The sequence below is a fragment of the Miniopterus schreibersii genome (assembly GCF_964146895.1).
Source record: "Miniopterus schreibersii genome assembly, chromosome: 3".
In the NCBI taxonomy this organism is placed as follows: domain Eukaryota; kingdom Metazoa; phylum Chordata; class Mammalia; order Chiroptera; family Miniopteridae; genus Miniopterus; species Miniopterus schreibersii.
In genome coordinates this window covers 4028132-4043988 of record NC_138103.1, presented here as the reverse complement: position 1 = coordinate 4043988, position 15857 = coordinate 4028132, and the positions used below count along the sequence as shown (strand labels likewise).

At 43.3% G+C, this 15857-nt stretch overlaps 1 protein-coding gene across 1 annotated transcript in view; it reads left to right on the top strand.

Annotated features, from left to right (window-relative positions):
* Window positions 1-11599, top strand: part of LOC308554457 (transmembrane protein 180-like) — a gene marked incomplete at its 3' end in the record, with an annotated part of 38785 nt that extends 27186 nt beyond the window's left edge. The window contains exon 6 of the mRNA XM_081131697.1: window positions 11410-11599. Coding sequence (XP_080987823.1) covers window positions 11410-11599 — 190 coding nt within the window. The remainder of the gene's footprint in view (window positions 1-11409) is intronic.
* Between the last annotated feature and the right edge of the window lie 4258 nt (window positions 11600-15857).

The following is a 15857-nucleotide window of genomic DNA, read 5'->3' as shown; positions in this document are numbered from 1 at the left end:
AGTCCAGCTTATCAATTATTTCTTTCATCAATTGTGCCTTTCTTGTTCTATCTAGTCATTGAAATACCCAAAGTTACCTCAGTTTTCTCCTATGTTACCTTCTAGGAGTTTTACAGTTTTGCGCTTAACACTTAGTTCTGTGACCCATTCTGAGTTCATTTTTGTAAAGGGTGTAAAGTCTGAGTTTAGATTCATTTTTTGACATGTAGCTGTCTAGTTGTTCCAGCACTATTTGTTGACAAGACTATCTTTTCTCCATTGTATTGCTTTTTATCCTTTGTTAAAGATCAGTTAACTATATTTACATGGGACTGTTTCTGGCCTCTCCATTATGGTCCACTGATCTATTTGTCTATTTTTTTTTGTGTGTGTGCCAATACCACACTGTCTTGATTACAGTAGCTTTATAGTAAGTCTTGATGTCAGGTAATGCCAGTCTACTGAACTTTGTTCTTTTTCAGTAGTGTGTTATTTATTTATTTTTAATCTCTTGCTTCTCCATATAAACCTTAGAACAAATTTGTTGATATCCACAAAATAACCTCCTGGGATTTTGATTGGGATTGCATTGAATCTATAGTTCAAGTTAGGAAGAACTGACATCTTGACAATATTGTCTTCCTATCCATGAATATGGAGCATCTCTCCATTTATTTAGTTCATCTTTGATTTCTTTCACCAGAGTTTTGTAGTTTTCTTCATATACATGTTGTACATATTTTGTTAGATTTATACCTAAGTATTTCATTTTGGGGGTGCTAATGTAAATGGTATTATGTTTTTTAATTTCAAGTTCTATTCATGTTGGTGTATAGGAAAGTGATTGATTTTGTGTATTAGTCTTGTATCTTGCTACCTTGCTATAATTGTTTATTAATTCCAGGAGTTATTTTGAATACCCCCATTTTATTATGAATATGTTCAAATAGACAAAAATTGAAAAAATTGTACAGTAAAGACTTATATACTCACCACCTAGATTCAACTATTTATATCTTACTATATTGAGTTTAGCACATACTGATCAATATATCCATTCCTCTATCTGTACATCGAGCCACCTTGTTTTTCCCACAACTTTTTATTATGAAAATTTTCAAACACAAAAATAGTTGAAAGAAAAATACACAGAGAATCCATAACCACGCCTTAGATTCAATAGTTGTAAACACTGTGCCATATTGGCTTTATCTATATTTATGTATATTTGTGTATTTTGTCCTCTAAGCCATTTAAAGGTTAAGCTGCAGATCTGGTCGCTCATCATACACCCTGTAGTCTACATAGCCTTGTAGTTTAGCTCACATGTAGAAATGGAAAGCCTCCTGATTGGAGAGTTTTGAGCAGAGTAATGACCTGATTTAACTGACCTTTCAACAGCATCCCTCTGGCCGATGTGAGAGAACAGATTCAGTGAGGGGCGTATGACAGGGAACCTATTGTTTAGTAACATACAGTTTACTGTGCTTGCTGACAGGGAGGTGAGGCTGGAAAAGCAATCAGTGGCTGATGAGAAGGACCTGCATGCTACAGTTAGACTTTATTAATCTGGTACACCAGGGATTCCCAAGTAGGCTGGCTTTTAACTTTGTTATGTGAGTACTTTCTGTGCTATTATTTATTTAATATTTTTCTTCAAATTTATTTTAAGTCACTAACTTAAAAAAATCCTAAGTGTCATAAGCCAAAGTATACATGAAATCATTCATTTGGTGAGTTTCACTTTTCCTAACACAATTAAAATACCTAACCATTAAAATAGAAAGAAATACTGCCTATCATCTGAAAATTACCACGTGTACTGCCGGGGGTACGGATCCCGTTCTTTGGGAAATACCACTGTGGGTAAAGGACGTCATTGAACACTTTTAAGCCTGGGGAAGACATCATGTGAATTCTGGTTTAGAACCTTCTGGCAGTGGTGTGAAATAAGGATTGGAGGGGGGCAAAATGAAAGCGTGGTTCCTCGCCACCGTTATTTATGTAACAAGTGCTCGGAATGTGGAGATAAGTGAACTAGGTTGCTGCCAGCAAGGAGCCTACAGTCCCATGGGGGAGACAGACATGAGGACAGACAGTTGCAGCACAGGGGGGAGGTACAATATTAGGAGTGTCTGAGGGTGGCCCAAAGGCAGCCATGACCAGCACGGCCTCGGGAGCCAGGTCAGGAAAGCTCGCCTGGGAAAGGTGCCTGAGCCAGGTTTCAGTGGAGGTGTGGATGCTGTGGATGCAGACTGGAGGCACTCACGGAGAGGAGCAGAGTGTGAAAGGATGGGCAGCCACTCAGCAAACACTGAGCGCTGCTGTCGACCGGGCCTGTGCTGAGCCCAAAGATGCCGTCCTCACCCCGAGTAAGCTCACCGCTAGCAGCAGTGGAAAGCGTGCCGCTCTGTGGCAGCATTATTAACAGAAGCGAGTGTAGGATGCATGGGCATGCATGCCGCAGAGCCCATCGTTCAGACTGGGTAGCAAACAGACCTTTCAGATGATTCATGAAATTGTGGCCAGCGTCTGTGCAAGTACAGGACGCATGAGTTCAGAGGACATGCTTGCAGGAACTGCAGATGGTTTAGTGGGGGTTGAGATGTGTAGATATGGTCCTGAAAGGAATGGAATATTATTGTTACCAAACAGAGGACTAATATCAGAGTTGCCTTTGAAAAGATCACCTTGCAGTGTGGAGAATGGTTTTGAAAGGAGGCTACACGAAAAGACCTCCTTGCAGAGAAAGAACAGTTTTGACGGCTAAATTGATTTTATATGAGAAGTGCCCGTGTGGGCCTGAGCTAGAGCAGTGTAACATGGAAAGCAGGGAGGAGACTGACATGAGAGAGATTGAGGCGTCTGAACCAACAGAGCTTGGTGATCCTTGGTCATGGAGGTGTGACGTACAGCCCAGTAACTGTGTATTAGGAAATGAGGTGAGTGCATGAAGGAAGTGACCTTGGACTGTTCTGCATGGCATTTCTTCTGTAGAATTTGAGGGGACTCTTTCTCCGTCTACTACGTGAGTGTTTTCCACTTGCTCTGGGGAAGTTGCTTGAAATCCAAGTAACGTGCTGTGGAAGCAAAGCATGTGCCTGGAAGGGGAGAGAGCACACTCTGGGTGGGAAGGCCTCTCAGCTCACTCGCTGAGTGATGTGGGGGCAATGCAGGAAGCAGGCGGCACTTAACTTGTGCTTCTGAAAATTTTCTTTGAGAACAGAGGCCTCAAAGGAGTGGTTCTCAACCATGTTGCAGTCAGAGTTTCTTGGAGCTTGAGAAAGTCCCGATGCCCTCGCTGCACCCTAGACCAGTTAAATCCGAGCCTCTGGGGGTGGGGTCCGGGTGTGAGCATTTTCTAACGCTCCTTAGCTTATTCCATTGTGCCCAGTATGGACAACTCTGAGATTTACTTCCTCGGAAACAAAGGCTCTAGAGACTAATTCTTGTTGACTCAGGCACAGATACGTGGACAACCAGACACGTTGGCAATCTAGCCTCATGATAGTGTAAGCATTTTTAGAGCTATAAACATAATCAGGGCACCCAAGTATCATTTCTCTGATAATTGGATGTTTGGCATTTGTAGCCTCGCATAGCTAACACTAATCTTAAGTGTCTGACCGAAGTCCAGAGGCCAAGTGTACATGCAGCAGGGTATGGCCAGGTGATTAGAGGGTGCCCTGCGGTCCCCCAGCATGACGAACTGAGCACGCATGGCTGTTTGCAGTAGATTTCATACTTGTCAGCAGGCAGCACTGTATAGCTCAGGGCACTGCTCTTCCTCCTGCCACTTTGGAAAGATGGTTTAATTCCTTGATACAGCTGAGATATGCTGGTCCTACAGGGTGGATTATGTTACTAGGTTTAATAGATCTATATTTTTCTTAGTGACCCAAGGATATGCTACTGAGCAGCCTGTAAATGTAATGGCTCAATTAAGCTTATTGTTAGTGGAGATTCACAACTGGGGTGCTTGGGCAAGGAAATCAATGTGTAAAGTCTTCTAATTATAGGGGATAAGGTCCTTCATGTAGTAATATTAGAAACTTATTAGCTTCATTGTTTTATACAGGCAGCTCCTATTTATTTATTTATTTATTGTTTTTTAATCCTCACCTGAGGATATTTTTTCCATGGCTTTTCAGAGAGAGCAGAAGAGAGAGAGAAACATCAATATGAGAGAGACGTTGATTGGTTGCCTTCTACATGCGCCTCTCCAGGGATTGAGCCTGCAACTGAGCCTGTGCCCTTGGCCAGAATCGAACCCGGGACACTTCAGTCGAGGGCGAACGCTCTAACCACTGAGCCAAACCGGCCAGGGCCAGGTGGCTCCTATTTAAAAACTGCAACAAAGTCTATACTTATCACAAAAAAAGAAATAACAACAATGAAATTCTAGCATACTACAGGAAAGGAGTATACTCCTCCTGTTTGGCCAACTAAGCATGCGTGGCCTGTTTTGGGGTCAGCACTCATCTGTGGAGCACCTGCTAGGTGTTAGCACCGAGCTGGGAGGGGAGATGCTGAGTCTCATGCAGGCTGCCCTGGATGCTTACCTGGCATTTGTGGGTGAGGCAGCTGGGCAGTGCCGTGCAGTGAGCTAAGTCCAGGGTGGAGATAAGCACGCAGAGCAAGCGGCACAAGCTTCCCCTCAGCCTCCTGTTAGGGATCCACACTGCACGGCCTCCGTGTGGTGGCACTGCCTGACAGTCCTGGCCCATCCCTGCTGCGCTACAGGACGTTCTGGAATAGAAAGATACACTTTCCCCAGCGTTAACTGGCTGAGTCACAGCGTCATCTGTGGATACTTTGCAGGAAACATTAAAATCCTTTACTTAAAAAATATTCTTCTGCCCCACTTGGGTGGCTCGGTTGGTTGGAGTGTCATCCCGTACACCAAAGGGGTTGCGGGTTTGGTTCCCAGTCCAGGCACACGCAACAGGCAACCAACCGATGTTTCTCTTTCACATTGACGTCTCTCTCTCTCTCTCTCTCTCTTTCTCTCCCCATTCCTTCCTCTCTCTAAAATCAGTGAACATGTCCTCAGTGAGAATTAAGGGGGAAAAATATAATTTCTTCTACACTCAATATGCTATATATACAAATGTATTTTTAAATTTATGTATGGAGCTTTCCGTTTACTTGTCTTTTGTCTGAAACCCTTACAATAGGTGCCTCCAAAATCAGACTCACAACAAAAGTTTGGATGGCAACTCTCTGACGGCAGTAAAGATGCACATGCACAGTGGACTGTGTTAGGGTGAATAATTGACAGAAACAACCTCGAGGCAGTGTCTTTGGGGCAATGAAATGTTCTTGGTGTTTAATTATATGTAGTTAATCATTAATCATTGAAGACAAGTACATCCGTAGAGATTTACTGTAGCGACAGCCTGGACATCGTCAGCGAGCATCTCTCCTGCTTGCGCAGTGACCTCAGTTTCCATCAGGGCTAAAGGGCGGTTTCAGTTGTGGTAAAGATCAGGTTACCTGGACTAGAGAGGAGCTAGTTTTGCATGTTATACTCGGTGCTGATGGGTTTGTTCTTTCCAACTAGCAATTCTGCGTCCTCCTGTAGATTCTGCTGTAGTTCTGAAATGCTTATTGTAAATTTCTTTATTAATGTTTTTACGTATTTTTGACCGATGGAGGCCACGGAAGCAGAGAGCCAGAAGAGCTGGAACTAGTCAACAGTTAGAACCCTGCTTGTGTTTGGGACCCCACATTTTGTACTTTGCTGAGACGTGACCCCGCCCCCCCCAACACTGTCTATTTGGTAGGAAAGGATTAAGAACATATACAAAATGCTACAGTCGCAAAGACTTGTGTCCATATAAGCATTTCCATTTCTTGGGGCTGCTAGGCTAACCACTGAGTCTTTGACAGGCTCTTACCATGAGTCCGTGTGCTGACCATAACAAACACGAGCACCTGGCGCATTCTAAATGGTTACGAACACTTGGCCCAAAGGACGATGATTGGGGCTAAATCTGTTTACTAATACTGTGCCAGAAATAGGGCTGTGACGTGAAATTCTGTGGAGGGAAGCCTACCTGTGGGACTACATAATATATACCCTGTGTATACATTATCACTGTTGTTATTTTCTTCCCTACAGCTCACTTCTCTTCTTGTGTAAATAGGGTCCTAATGGGTCATTGCAAAGGGACCACCTGAGGACAAGATTATGTGCAAAGGAGGAGATAACCTTGGGGATTTTTGGGGGGGGGGATATTATACTGTTACTGTTTCTCATTTAATCTTTATAGGTGGGAACATTAACAAAAGTCCCCACACTCTGGCCAAGATAAACAGGTATATAAGGAGTTAGATTTCTGTGCCAGCAGTGTGATCATATCAAGCACTTAGCTTTCTGATGACAGGCCATTGCCTTTCTGGGAGAGTTCCTGAATTCATCTCCACAGAGAGCATTGGCTTTCCTCTTTAAAAAAAAAAAAAAAAAAAAAGTTTTTACTGATTTCAGAGAGAGGAAGGGAGAGGGAGAGAGAGAGAGAGACATTGATCGGCTGCCTCTTGCACGCCCTCTCCTGGGGATCGAGCCTGCCCCCTGGATGTGTGCCCTGACCGGGAATCGAACTGGCGACCTTTTGGTGCGTGGACGGTGCCCAACCCACTGAGACGCACCAGCCAGGGCACAACTTCTTAACAAATGAATTTTTTCCTTCTGATAAATTTACATTATCAACATCATTTTCTGTTGGAGAGATTTTTAGTTCAGATCCAGGTAAAAAGTTTAGCTTGAGACTTACTAGCTGTGGAGCTTTGGGCAGTTGAATTATCCTGGCGAAGCCTTAGTGTCCAGTTCAGGGCTGTTGTGAAAATCAGTAGCAATGACAGAAGAGTGGCACACTTTCCTGAGGCCAGGCACAGGGGAAGCCTGCAGTACTGTTATGCTGTCAGTTTTCTTACAAGGGGCTCCTCAGGCTGCCCTAGAAGGGAGAAATTCCCTATTTTTGAGGTAGCAACAGCTCCTATGGATTCAAGTTTCCTGACCCTAACTATGCCATGAAAGCATGTTTGTGCTTCTTGGCCTTTTCCATGCTGAGCTCCTGTCTCTGCGGGAGCACTCATACCAGTTTTGGCAGCAACTTCGTTGACAAGATTGTCTATTTCTATACAAATGACCGTAAACATATTTCACTGACTCCAGGAGGAAGCAGCTTTGTTAACTGTGCGTGTTTTTGAGCTTGTAGTGGTGATGGAAGAAGAGAGCAGATAGGGGCCATACTGTGTTTAGGTTTGTGAGGTGGAAGGTCCTAAATGTGATAGGACTGGAGCGAGAGGAGGATTTCTGTGCCCCTTTACCTCAGGGAGTGAGTTGGCCAGTGGGTTAGCAGCTGTAAGACAGACAGGAAAACAAGACGAAAGACGCCAGACAGTAATCTTTTCGAATGTAGAGCATTTTGACAGAAAATTGGGTGCTGAAATTTTTCCGTAAGCAGAGGTGCAATAGTTATTATTATATAAGATACAATTAAATATATTTATTTATTATCTCTTTGCCTCCACTAGAATGTAAGGATATTGTTGACTTATTTACTCTATATTGCAAGCACCTAAAACAGTAAGCATGCAATAAATATTGAGTAAGTGAAATTATAAGTAGGGCTTAAGAATTATTTTTCTACCAGAGATTCACTCAAAAACTGTTATTAAGTGCTCGCTTCAGCAGCACTTATAGTAAAACCTTGATATAACGGACTAATTCAGGCAAGGGGGTGTCCGTTAAAGCTGAAAGGCCATTTTATAATAAAGTAGGTTTCCAAATGTGTATTAAAAATGTGACAAATTAGTTAGTTTACCTGTTTTTACTTAAATAGACACGTTTGTATAATTAAAATTAAGTATGGATGAAAAGTTTAATTTCACAGAAAAGTTTTCTATTATAGTAATTTAAATTTATACTGAATGGGTCTAGTAAATGCATCCTTTCACCAGTCACCTCTAGTAAACAAATGCACATGGCTGAAGCATGGCTTAGCACACGTGGGCACATGGGCCGGCAGGAGTTAAAACTGCTGCAGAAGGTCACACCAAGGGACAACAGAACCAGTTACGCCACGCAATGTGGTGTGATCACGTGCTAATCATTTGCTGAACATCGTTAAGAAGTGGTGACTCTTGGATTTAAATATGTAGCTATAGTTTTACATATATAATATTTATTTTTGTCGAAATTACTAGTTTTTTCCAATATATAGCCTATTCACTAAAATTTGTTAAAAATAAGAGTGAATTCATAACAAAAAATAACCTGTTAATTTAATTATAAGCAAATCTTGGTTAAAAGCATTTAAAAATTATAGGGTGTTAATTTCCATATATGACACATGGACTGGAAATTTTGTCCGTTAAATCTGAAGTCTATTAAATCGAGGTCCGCAAAATCGAGGGCTTGCTGTACACTGAGATTGGAGTGACGCAGAGATGAGCAGGCCCCCGTGCAGGGATGACAGGCAAAGTCACGAAAGTCCGTCTTTTTATGAACCAGATACCCTCATCCGAACTGTATTGCAATGTAAAAAAAAAATTCTTTTAAACTCTTGTTAGGGTTGGAATTGGCATCCTGAAAGCATAAATGCCCAACTGGCCAAAAGGTTCATTTCTGTCCCAGAAGAGGGAGCCACAGGCATCTCTCCCAGGTTAGAGTAACACCTTAGGAGAAAGAAGAGATCTTTAGAAGGGAAATTTCTGAAAAGCATCAAGTGATTCAGTGCAGTAGTAGGGAGCCCTTGGCTGTGGAGAGTGGAAGGCCCTTGAGGTGGCTGCAGCTTCCCTAAACAGTGTGCACCTGGGCACTGGGTCGGGCCCACGACTGGGCGGATACCAAATTGCCTGATCCATTGATGCCCGTTTCCCTGCTTTCCCTTGAGCGCCCAGCTTTCTCTCTGCAGTGTTGCCAGCGTGCTCTCAGGGAGCTTCGCCCCTGCGCATATCACAGGGGCCCTGTGCCCCCCCACCGCGGCAGAGAAGAGAAGACTCTTCTGTCTGGGAGAGAGACAGTCTCCCAGAGAGAACCCTGGCGGCTGGAATCCAATTTCTTGATATTTTTGAAACTGGAAGCTGTTATAACTAGAGGATGCCGGAAGATAATGGGCCCCTGCTGCTCACAGACACTCAGACAGAAAGCACAGAGGTGCCTCGGCCACGCAGACACCAGCCTTTTCATAAAGCACTGGGCTGCTGAGCGCATATTGTAGTAATTGCATGACTGCCAACTCCTGGCCCTGGCGCTGTGGGTTTTTCTGATTAGACCTTTGTGTTTGAGAAGTGTGTGATTTAGGCAGCTTCAAAGTGGGACTTGGTTTCTATCCTTGGCGCTCCTCACCCTGCTCTCCCATCTGGTCCGTCCTGTGGCACCAGGAGGCGAGCTAGCAAAGGTGGCGAGAGCACCATGCTTGGTGCCCCTGCTGCAGCATCAGGTGCCAAGAACAGTCATGACCTTGTCTCTCATTCGTGAAATCTGTGCTCCGCTGTTTCAAACCTGTGTCCTAGTTAGTAGTGGCCAATTGAAAATCACTGAATCCTTTCCCCACAGTGGTCAGCGGCAGCTGATTCATGACAATTTGGACATAAGTGACAATGGGAAAGGTATATGGTTCAGGCCACGCTGGCTGCACGCGACAGGGACCCAGCGCAGGCGGGCTGAAACAGAAAAGGGACGCAGCGGCACAGGAAACTCCACGTAGACAGAGCTGCCTTGAGGTGGGCATTCAGGTGGTGACAGGAACCTCGTCTGACCTTCCTTCTGTGTTGGATGCAAGAAGTTATCGCATGCCAGCGAGATAACCCCACGTTTACATGGGCCGACCAGCCGGAGATCCGAGAAGAAACATCTGCTTGTCCTGGCAGCACAGCAAAGTCCCCAAGTGGCCCCGAAAGTCTCCGCGTGAGCCAGGGCGCCCACCCCTGACGTGTGCCTGCAGCCTGAGGCTGGGGTGCTCTGCCGGGGCCTGGGTGTGCCCCTGTCCTTGGGGGTGGAGTGGGGCAGAGACAGGCTTACCGAGGAAGGGGAGAGGGTCCTCCTTGAAGGAAGGGATGCTGGGAAGACAAACACCGTATACGCGCCTCGAAATGAGGTTTTCGGTAGACAGCTTGGGTGGGGCAGCGGTGTGACCACGTCCCGACAGCTCCCTGGGGCCTCTCGAGGCCACAGTCAGTGTGTGCGGGCTGGTCCAGCCTGTGCCGGAGCCCAGAGCACAGCGGCAGAGGCGCGAGGAGCGGGTAGGTGGCAGTCAGCGCTCCCTGCAGGAGGCCTGGGTGAAGCGCCCTGCGCAGCCCCGGCCGGCAGGGGTGGCCCAGAGCGCTCCCAGCCCGGCTCGGAGGAGTTCGTGGTGGCCGAGGCCTTGCACGGCTCTAGGCAAGGCCTTCTAGTTAGGGCCACTCACCCTGCAGAACGCGGCTCAAATTCCGCTGCCCGGAGAGGTCTGCCCCGCACTCCCCCGCCATCCCCGCACTCCCACAGTGTGTCTCACCGCATGTACATAACCTCACATGATGGCTTGACTGCCATCCAGCGGCTGCACCTCAGCAGGGTGCCTGGCATGCAGCACCCGGTACTGGCCCGGTGATAGCATTATTAATAACCACACGATGCCTTTTCTTTAGATGGGTGAGTGGTACAGAGGTCCAGGTAATCGCCACTGGTTTTACTGTGAAAATGCAACGACAAACTACATTCTCTTCTTGTGTCCTATAGTGGATCCTTTCAGTTATTTCCCCCCGGACTGAATTAATGAGGTGCTTTTAGAGAGCCCGGGTAACAGAAGGAGCTGCAGATAACCAGAAACCCCCTTTACTGTACATGATTTATTTATTTATTTGTAAAACATGTGAAATAAATGTATATGATTTAAATGGAAAAAAAGGCTTATCTGGAATATAATCGAAAACTGTAGGAGTCTTTGGGTTTAATGGAAGTTCTTGGCAAAAAACCTGGACATGCTACTTGTGAATATTAGCATTAACCCTGGTTTCCTCTTGTAACCTCTAGTTGCATTGAATGGGAGTAAGTTTAGTAATGAAAATGGAGGCCCAGCCCCCACTTTGTGTAAAACCTGTTGGATGGTCACTTCAAGACTAAAGCATTATGAGTGCGTGGGTGTGTGTGCCCCACGTGTGCCAGTGCCCTGAGCTCCTGCGGTCTGCACTGTGGCTGAAGTGCTGCTCGCGGGGCCTGTGACTGCGGTTCACAAGCCAGTCTCCTCTAGTGTGAGCAGCTGCAAGGTGGGGATTACTCAATTATTTGAAAGAATCAAAATTATTTGATAAGATTTCTGTCATTTCTTAAATGGATTCAATAGTAGCAAACTTTTCTGAAACCTTTTGTTATATAGCTTTGAAGGAATGAGAAAAAATACCCATTGGAGAAACTAACTATGTTTTAAATCTTTTTTCCCCTAGTACGAGTTTAGATCTTCATGGTGCTATGTTTAATTTGACTTGCCTGGTCCCGCTGGGCATTGCAGTAGCTCAGATTCTGGTTTGGAGCCCATTTTCCATCAGGAACAGCACAGACTGCACTGCTCTTGAGGGCCAGTGCCGGCCAGCATGGGATTCAAACAACACTTCATTTGTTTATCTGTTTGTATAGAGTTTGCCTTATACCAGGAGGCAAAACTATTCTCTACAACCTCTGATTTGTTTAGAAAATAAAACAACAAAAAAAGTCATGTTGCAGGGCTTTTTGAGTACATACTAAGGAAGTTAAATACGAGCTAAGACCTCTCTTGGCTATTTCCAAGTGGTCTAGCAGCCAGGACACACCTGCCACTCCTGACCCTTGAATTGCTACATGAGTCACTTTGGGTTTCCTGGAGCCTTCCTGACTGCATGTCACTTCCTTACATGTTTTTAAACCTTATGTTGCTTCTTTGCCCGATTTTATTAATGAGGCATCCTTTTTCCCTTTTCGTGATATAATACTGCATTACCACCATCTGCAGGTTTCCCTGTGATAGACTGTGGTCAGATGCGGGGAGCTCGGGGACCAGGATAAGAGGACTCACATATCCGGACTTACGTGGCTCGCTGTCTCAGTCACGCAGATTTGGGTTGTGAAGAAACGGAAAGTCAGCTTAAGCTGTTTTAAGTAAAGTGAGGTTTCTTGTAGGACACAGTAGGCAAATTCATAGGCATCCAGGGACAGGAAATAAAATAGAGCTGAGCCATAAAGGACAGGAGTGGGAAAGGCATGGCCTGAAGTGGCTTTCCCTGCTCCTGATATCTTTACTGCACCATCCTCTCTCCTCTCTCTCTCACTCTCTCTTTCTGTGTCTTCTTCTCTTTCCTCTTTGTCCTCTTGCTTGCTCTTACACACACACACACACACACCCAACTGGCTGAGCACCAGAACTTCCAGTTCAGCACCCACCTTCGCCCAGCTGACTCAGACTCTGTGGCCTGTTTGTATTCTCTTACCAGGAATGATGATTGGCTCGGCCTGAGACATTGTTCACATTGGTGTGCTAAGAATGCTTAAAAATGGGCTCTCTGAAATAAAGAAGTATGCATATATATGTATATATGTAACATATTTTACTGATATGTAGCACGTGACTTATAAGTAATACAACATATCTATTCTTTTTTTATTTTATTTAATATGTATTTATTGATTTCAGGGAGAGGGAGAGAGAGAGAGAGAAACATCAGTGATGAGAGCGTCATCATTGATCGGCTGCCTCCCGCATGCCCCCTACTGAGGATCAAGCCCACAACCCGGGCATGTGCCCTGACTGGGAATCGAACCACGATCTCCTGGATCCTAGGTCAACACTTAACCACTGAGCCACGTCCAGCTGGGCCAACATATCTATTCTTTATTGTAAATTACATTCACCTATAATTTGAGTGTGACTTGCTGTTTCTTACAAATGCCACTGTAAGTTTTTATAATTTGCAGCAATAGTCATGAAATCAAGACTATGAATAAATACTTGATTACTGTGCAACAAATAAGTCACTCATGTCATTGACAAGAGTGTAGTTCCAACCTAAATGTGGTTTTATATTTTTGATTATGTTAATGAGTAAGACAAACTGAAACAATAAAGACATCAGAACCTCAGTCATCAGTGATGAGCAGCTTTTTTGACTGAGTGATAGGTTTTGAACACTGAAAGAATATGCCCTTAATTTCTTGTGTTTTTCACAGTGCAGCAACTATAGACATGATAGTTTTGAGTTTAGTTTGTGTTATTAACATTTGATTTATTGCTTTCTTAAGTCTAAACTAGGAGTTGGCAAACTATAGCCCTTGGCCAAATCCAACCTGTGGCCTATTTTTGTAGTCTGAGACCTAAGAATAATTTTTACATTTTTAAAGGCAAAGAAGATTGTGTGACAGAAACTGTATGTGGCTCACAAAGCCTGAAATACCATCTGGCTCTTTACAGAAAAAGTTTGCCAACCCCTGGTGCAGACAATCAACAAAGCAAAACAATAATTTATACTGATTTCCATGGCGTAAATATATCCACTATGGCTAATTTTAAGCTACGAATGTAATATCACTGAACACAGATTTGGAAAGAGGTGCTCAGTAGCATACCATTATAAAATTAGAAAATACCATATACATATATTGTCCCACCATACAGATACAACAGACATTAATAACATCAAGAGCACAAATATTAGTAAGATGTAGTAAAGTAATTAGTAATATCTTGAGTATTTATCACCTTTGTTTTTAATATAATTTATTAAATTATAGATATACATTAATTTTGAATAATGGCTGTGTTTAAAAACCAGCTTGAGAAATTCTTGAGAAGTCAGCAATGGCTCCCACCAGCCAGCATACCCTTGGGTGTACATCACAAGAGTACTCACTGGGCTGCTGCTAACTGGTCTGTGGGTGGGCACGTTTAATAAATGTAAGGGGTATAGGTGGAGTAGACCTGACTTGTATTCTGAGTTCTCTGATCCAAGCCAGGGTGTTGCAGTAAAAGGGTACAAAAGGGTATCTTTCCAGAATTTGTCTTCATTTTTCTTTCCTGAAGTCAGCAAAGTTCTCTTCTCAGTGCCTGGAGATGGGAAGAGCTAGGAATGGAGCTTGTGACCGCATTATCTTTCAGAGAGTTCTATTAGTCATAAATCCACACTCAATCCTGAAAGGGGAGCTAAAGCTAGTGAAGAAGTTTGGATTTGTGCAAACTTTAATGTGTACAATGTCCCATGAGGAAAGAATCAGGGAATGTAAAGATATGTTAATAGAAATTACTCAAGCTGAGACACACACACACACACACACACACACACACGGGGGTGGGGGCAGAATAGGGAACCCAAGAGACTTTGGGAAAATATCGAGCAGTCAAATACACATTTTAATGGAATTTGCCCCAACCCCAAAAGAAAATAGAACAGGTCAGAAGAAATATTTGAAAAGACAATAGCCAAGAATTTTCAAGAAAGAATTAACGCCATTAAGCCCAGAAGTTCAAGAGAACTTCAAGTAGTTCAGAGAACCAAGATAAGTACCAGGATAAATATTTTAAAAACATACAAAACAAAAAACACATAGATACTTTATATTCAAACTGGTGAAAATCAAAGATAATGGTAAACTATTGAAGGAAGCCAGAGAAATAAGATACATAGGGAGGAACAAATTCATAATGTTAGCAGACTCTTCATCAGAAACTATGCAAGACAGAAGACAATGCAATGACATCTTTAAAATGTTGAAAGAAAAAAACTCATCAACCTAAAATTTTATACACAGTGCAAATATCTTTAAAAATTAAGATTAAGTAAAGCTTAAGAGGATAAAGGGGGGATAAATGGTGATGGAAGGAGACTTGGCTTGGGGTGGTAAACACACAATACAGTATACAGATGATGTATTGTAGAATTGTATACCTGAAACCTATATCATTTTATTAACCCATGTCATCCCAGTAAGTTCCATTTAAAAAAAACCTGGCCCCGCCAGCATGGCTCAGCGGTTGAGCACCGACCTGGGATCCAGCAGATCGCGGGTTGATTCCTGGTCAGGGCACATGCCTGGGTTGCGGGCTCAATCCCTAGTCAGGGGCATGCAGGAGGCAGCTGATCAATGACTCTCTCATCACTGATGTTTCTCTCTCTCTCCCTCTCCCTTCCTCTCTCTGAAATCAATAAAGATATATTTTTAAAAACCCAAAAAACAAAAACCTGAACACATAGATACAGAGAACAGATTGGTGGTTGCCAGAGTGGGATGCGGGGGGAATGGGTGAAATGGATGAAGGTGAACAAAAGGTATAAACTTCATTATAAGATAAATAAGTTTTCATTATATATTTAATGGGGATGTAGTGTATAGCACGGTGACTTACTTAGCAATACTGCATTGTGTATTGGGAAGTTGCTAAGAGAATAGATCTTAAAAGTTCTCAAAACAAGAAAAAAAATTGTAAGTATATGGTGGTGATGGATGTTAACTAAGTTTATTGTGGTGAGCACTTCTCGGTATATACGTGTATCAAATCATTATGTTGTATACCTAAAACTAACTGAATGTTATATGTCCAAAAATTAAAAAATAAAAAGAATTTCACACTTGGAATAGAATCAATAGGTCACTCTGGCCAATCATACTTTAAGTATATGCTCTAACATGGTGAAATAAAGAGCTTTCCAGACAAAAAAGGCTAAATGAGTTTATCACCACCAAGCCAGCATTGCAGGAAATGTTAAAGGGACTGCTGTAATTAGAAGTAGAAATAGAGAGAGAAACATAGGCATAAAGAATTAAAATGGCAATAGATTAGTACCTATCAATAATAACCTTAAATATAAATGGACAATGTAACTAGTACCCAGGTGCCCATAAAAATCTAACAAATTGATCTTTTTTTTGG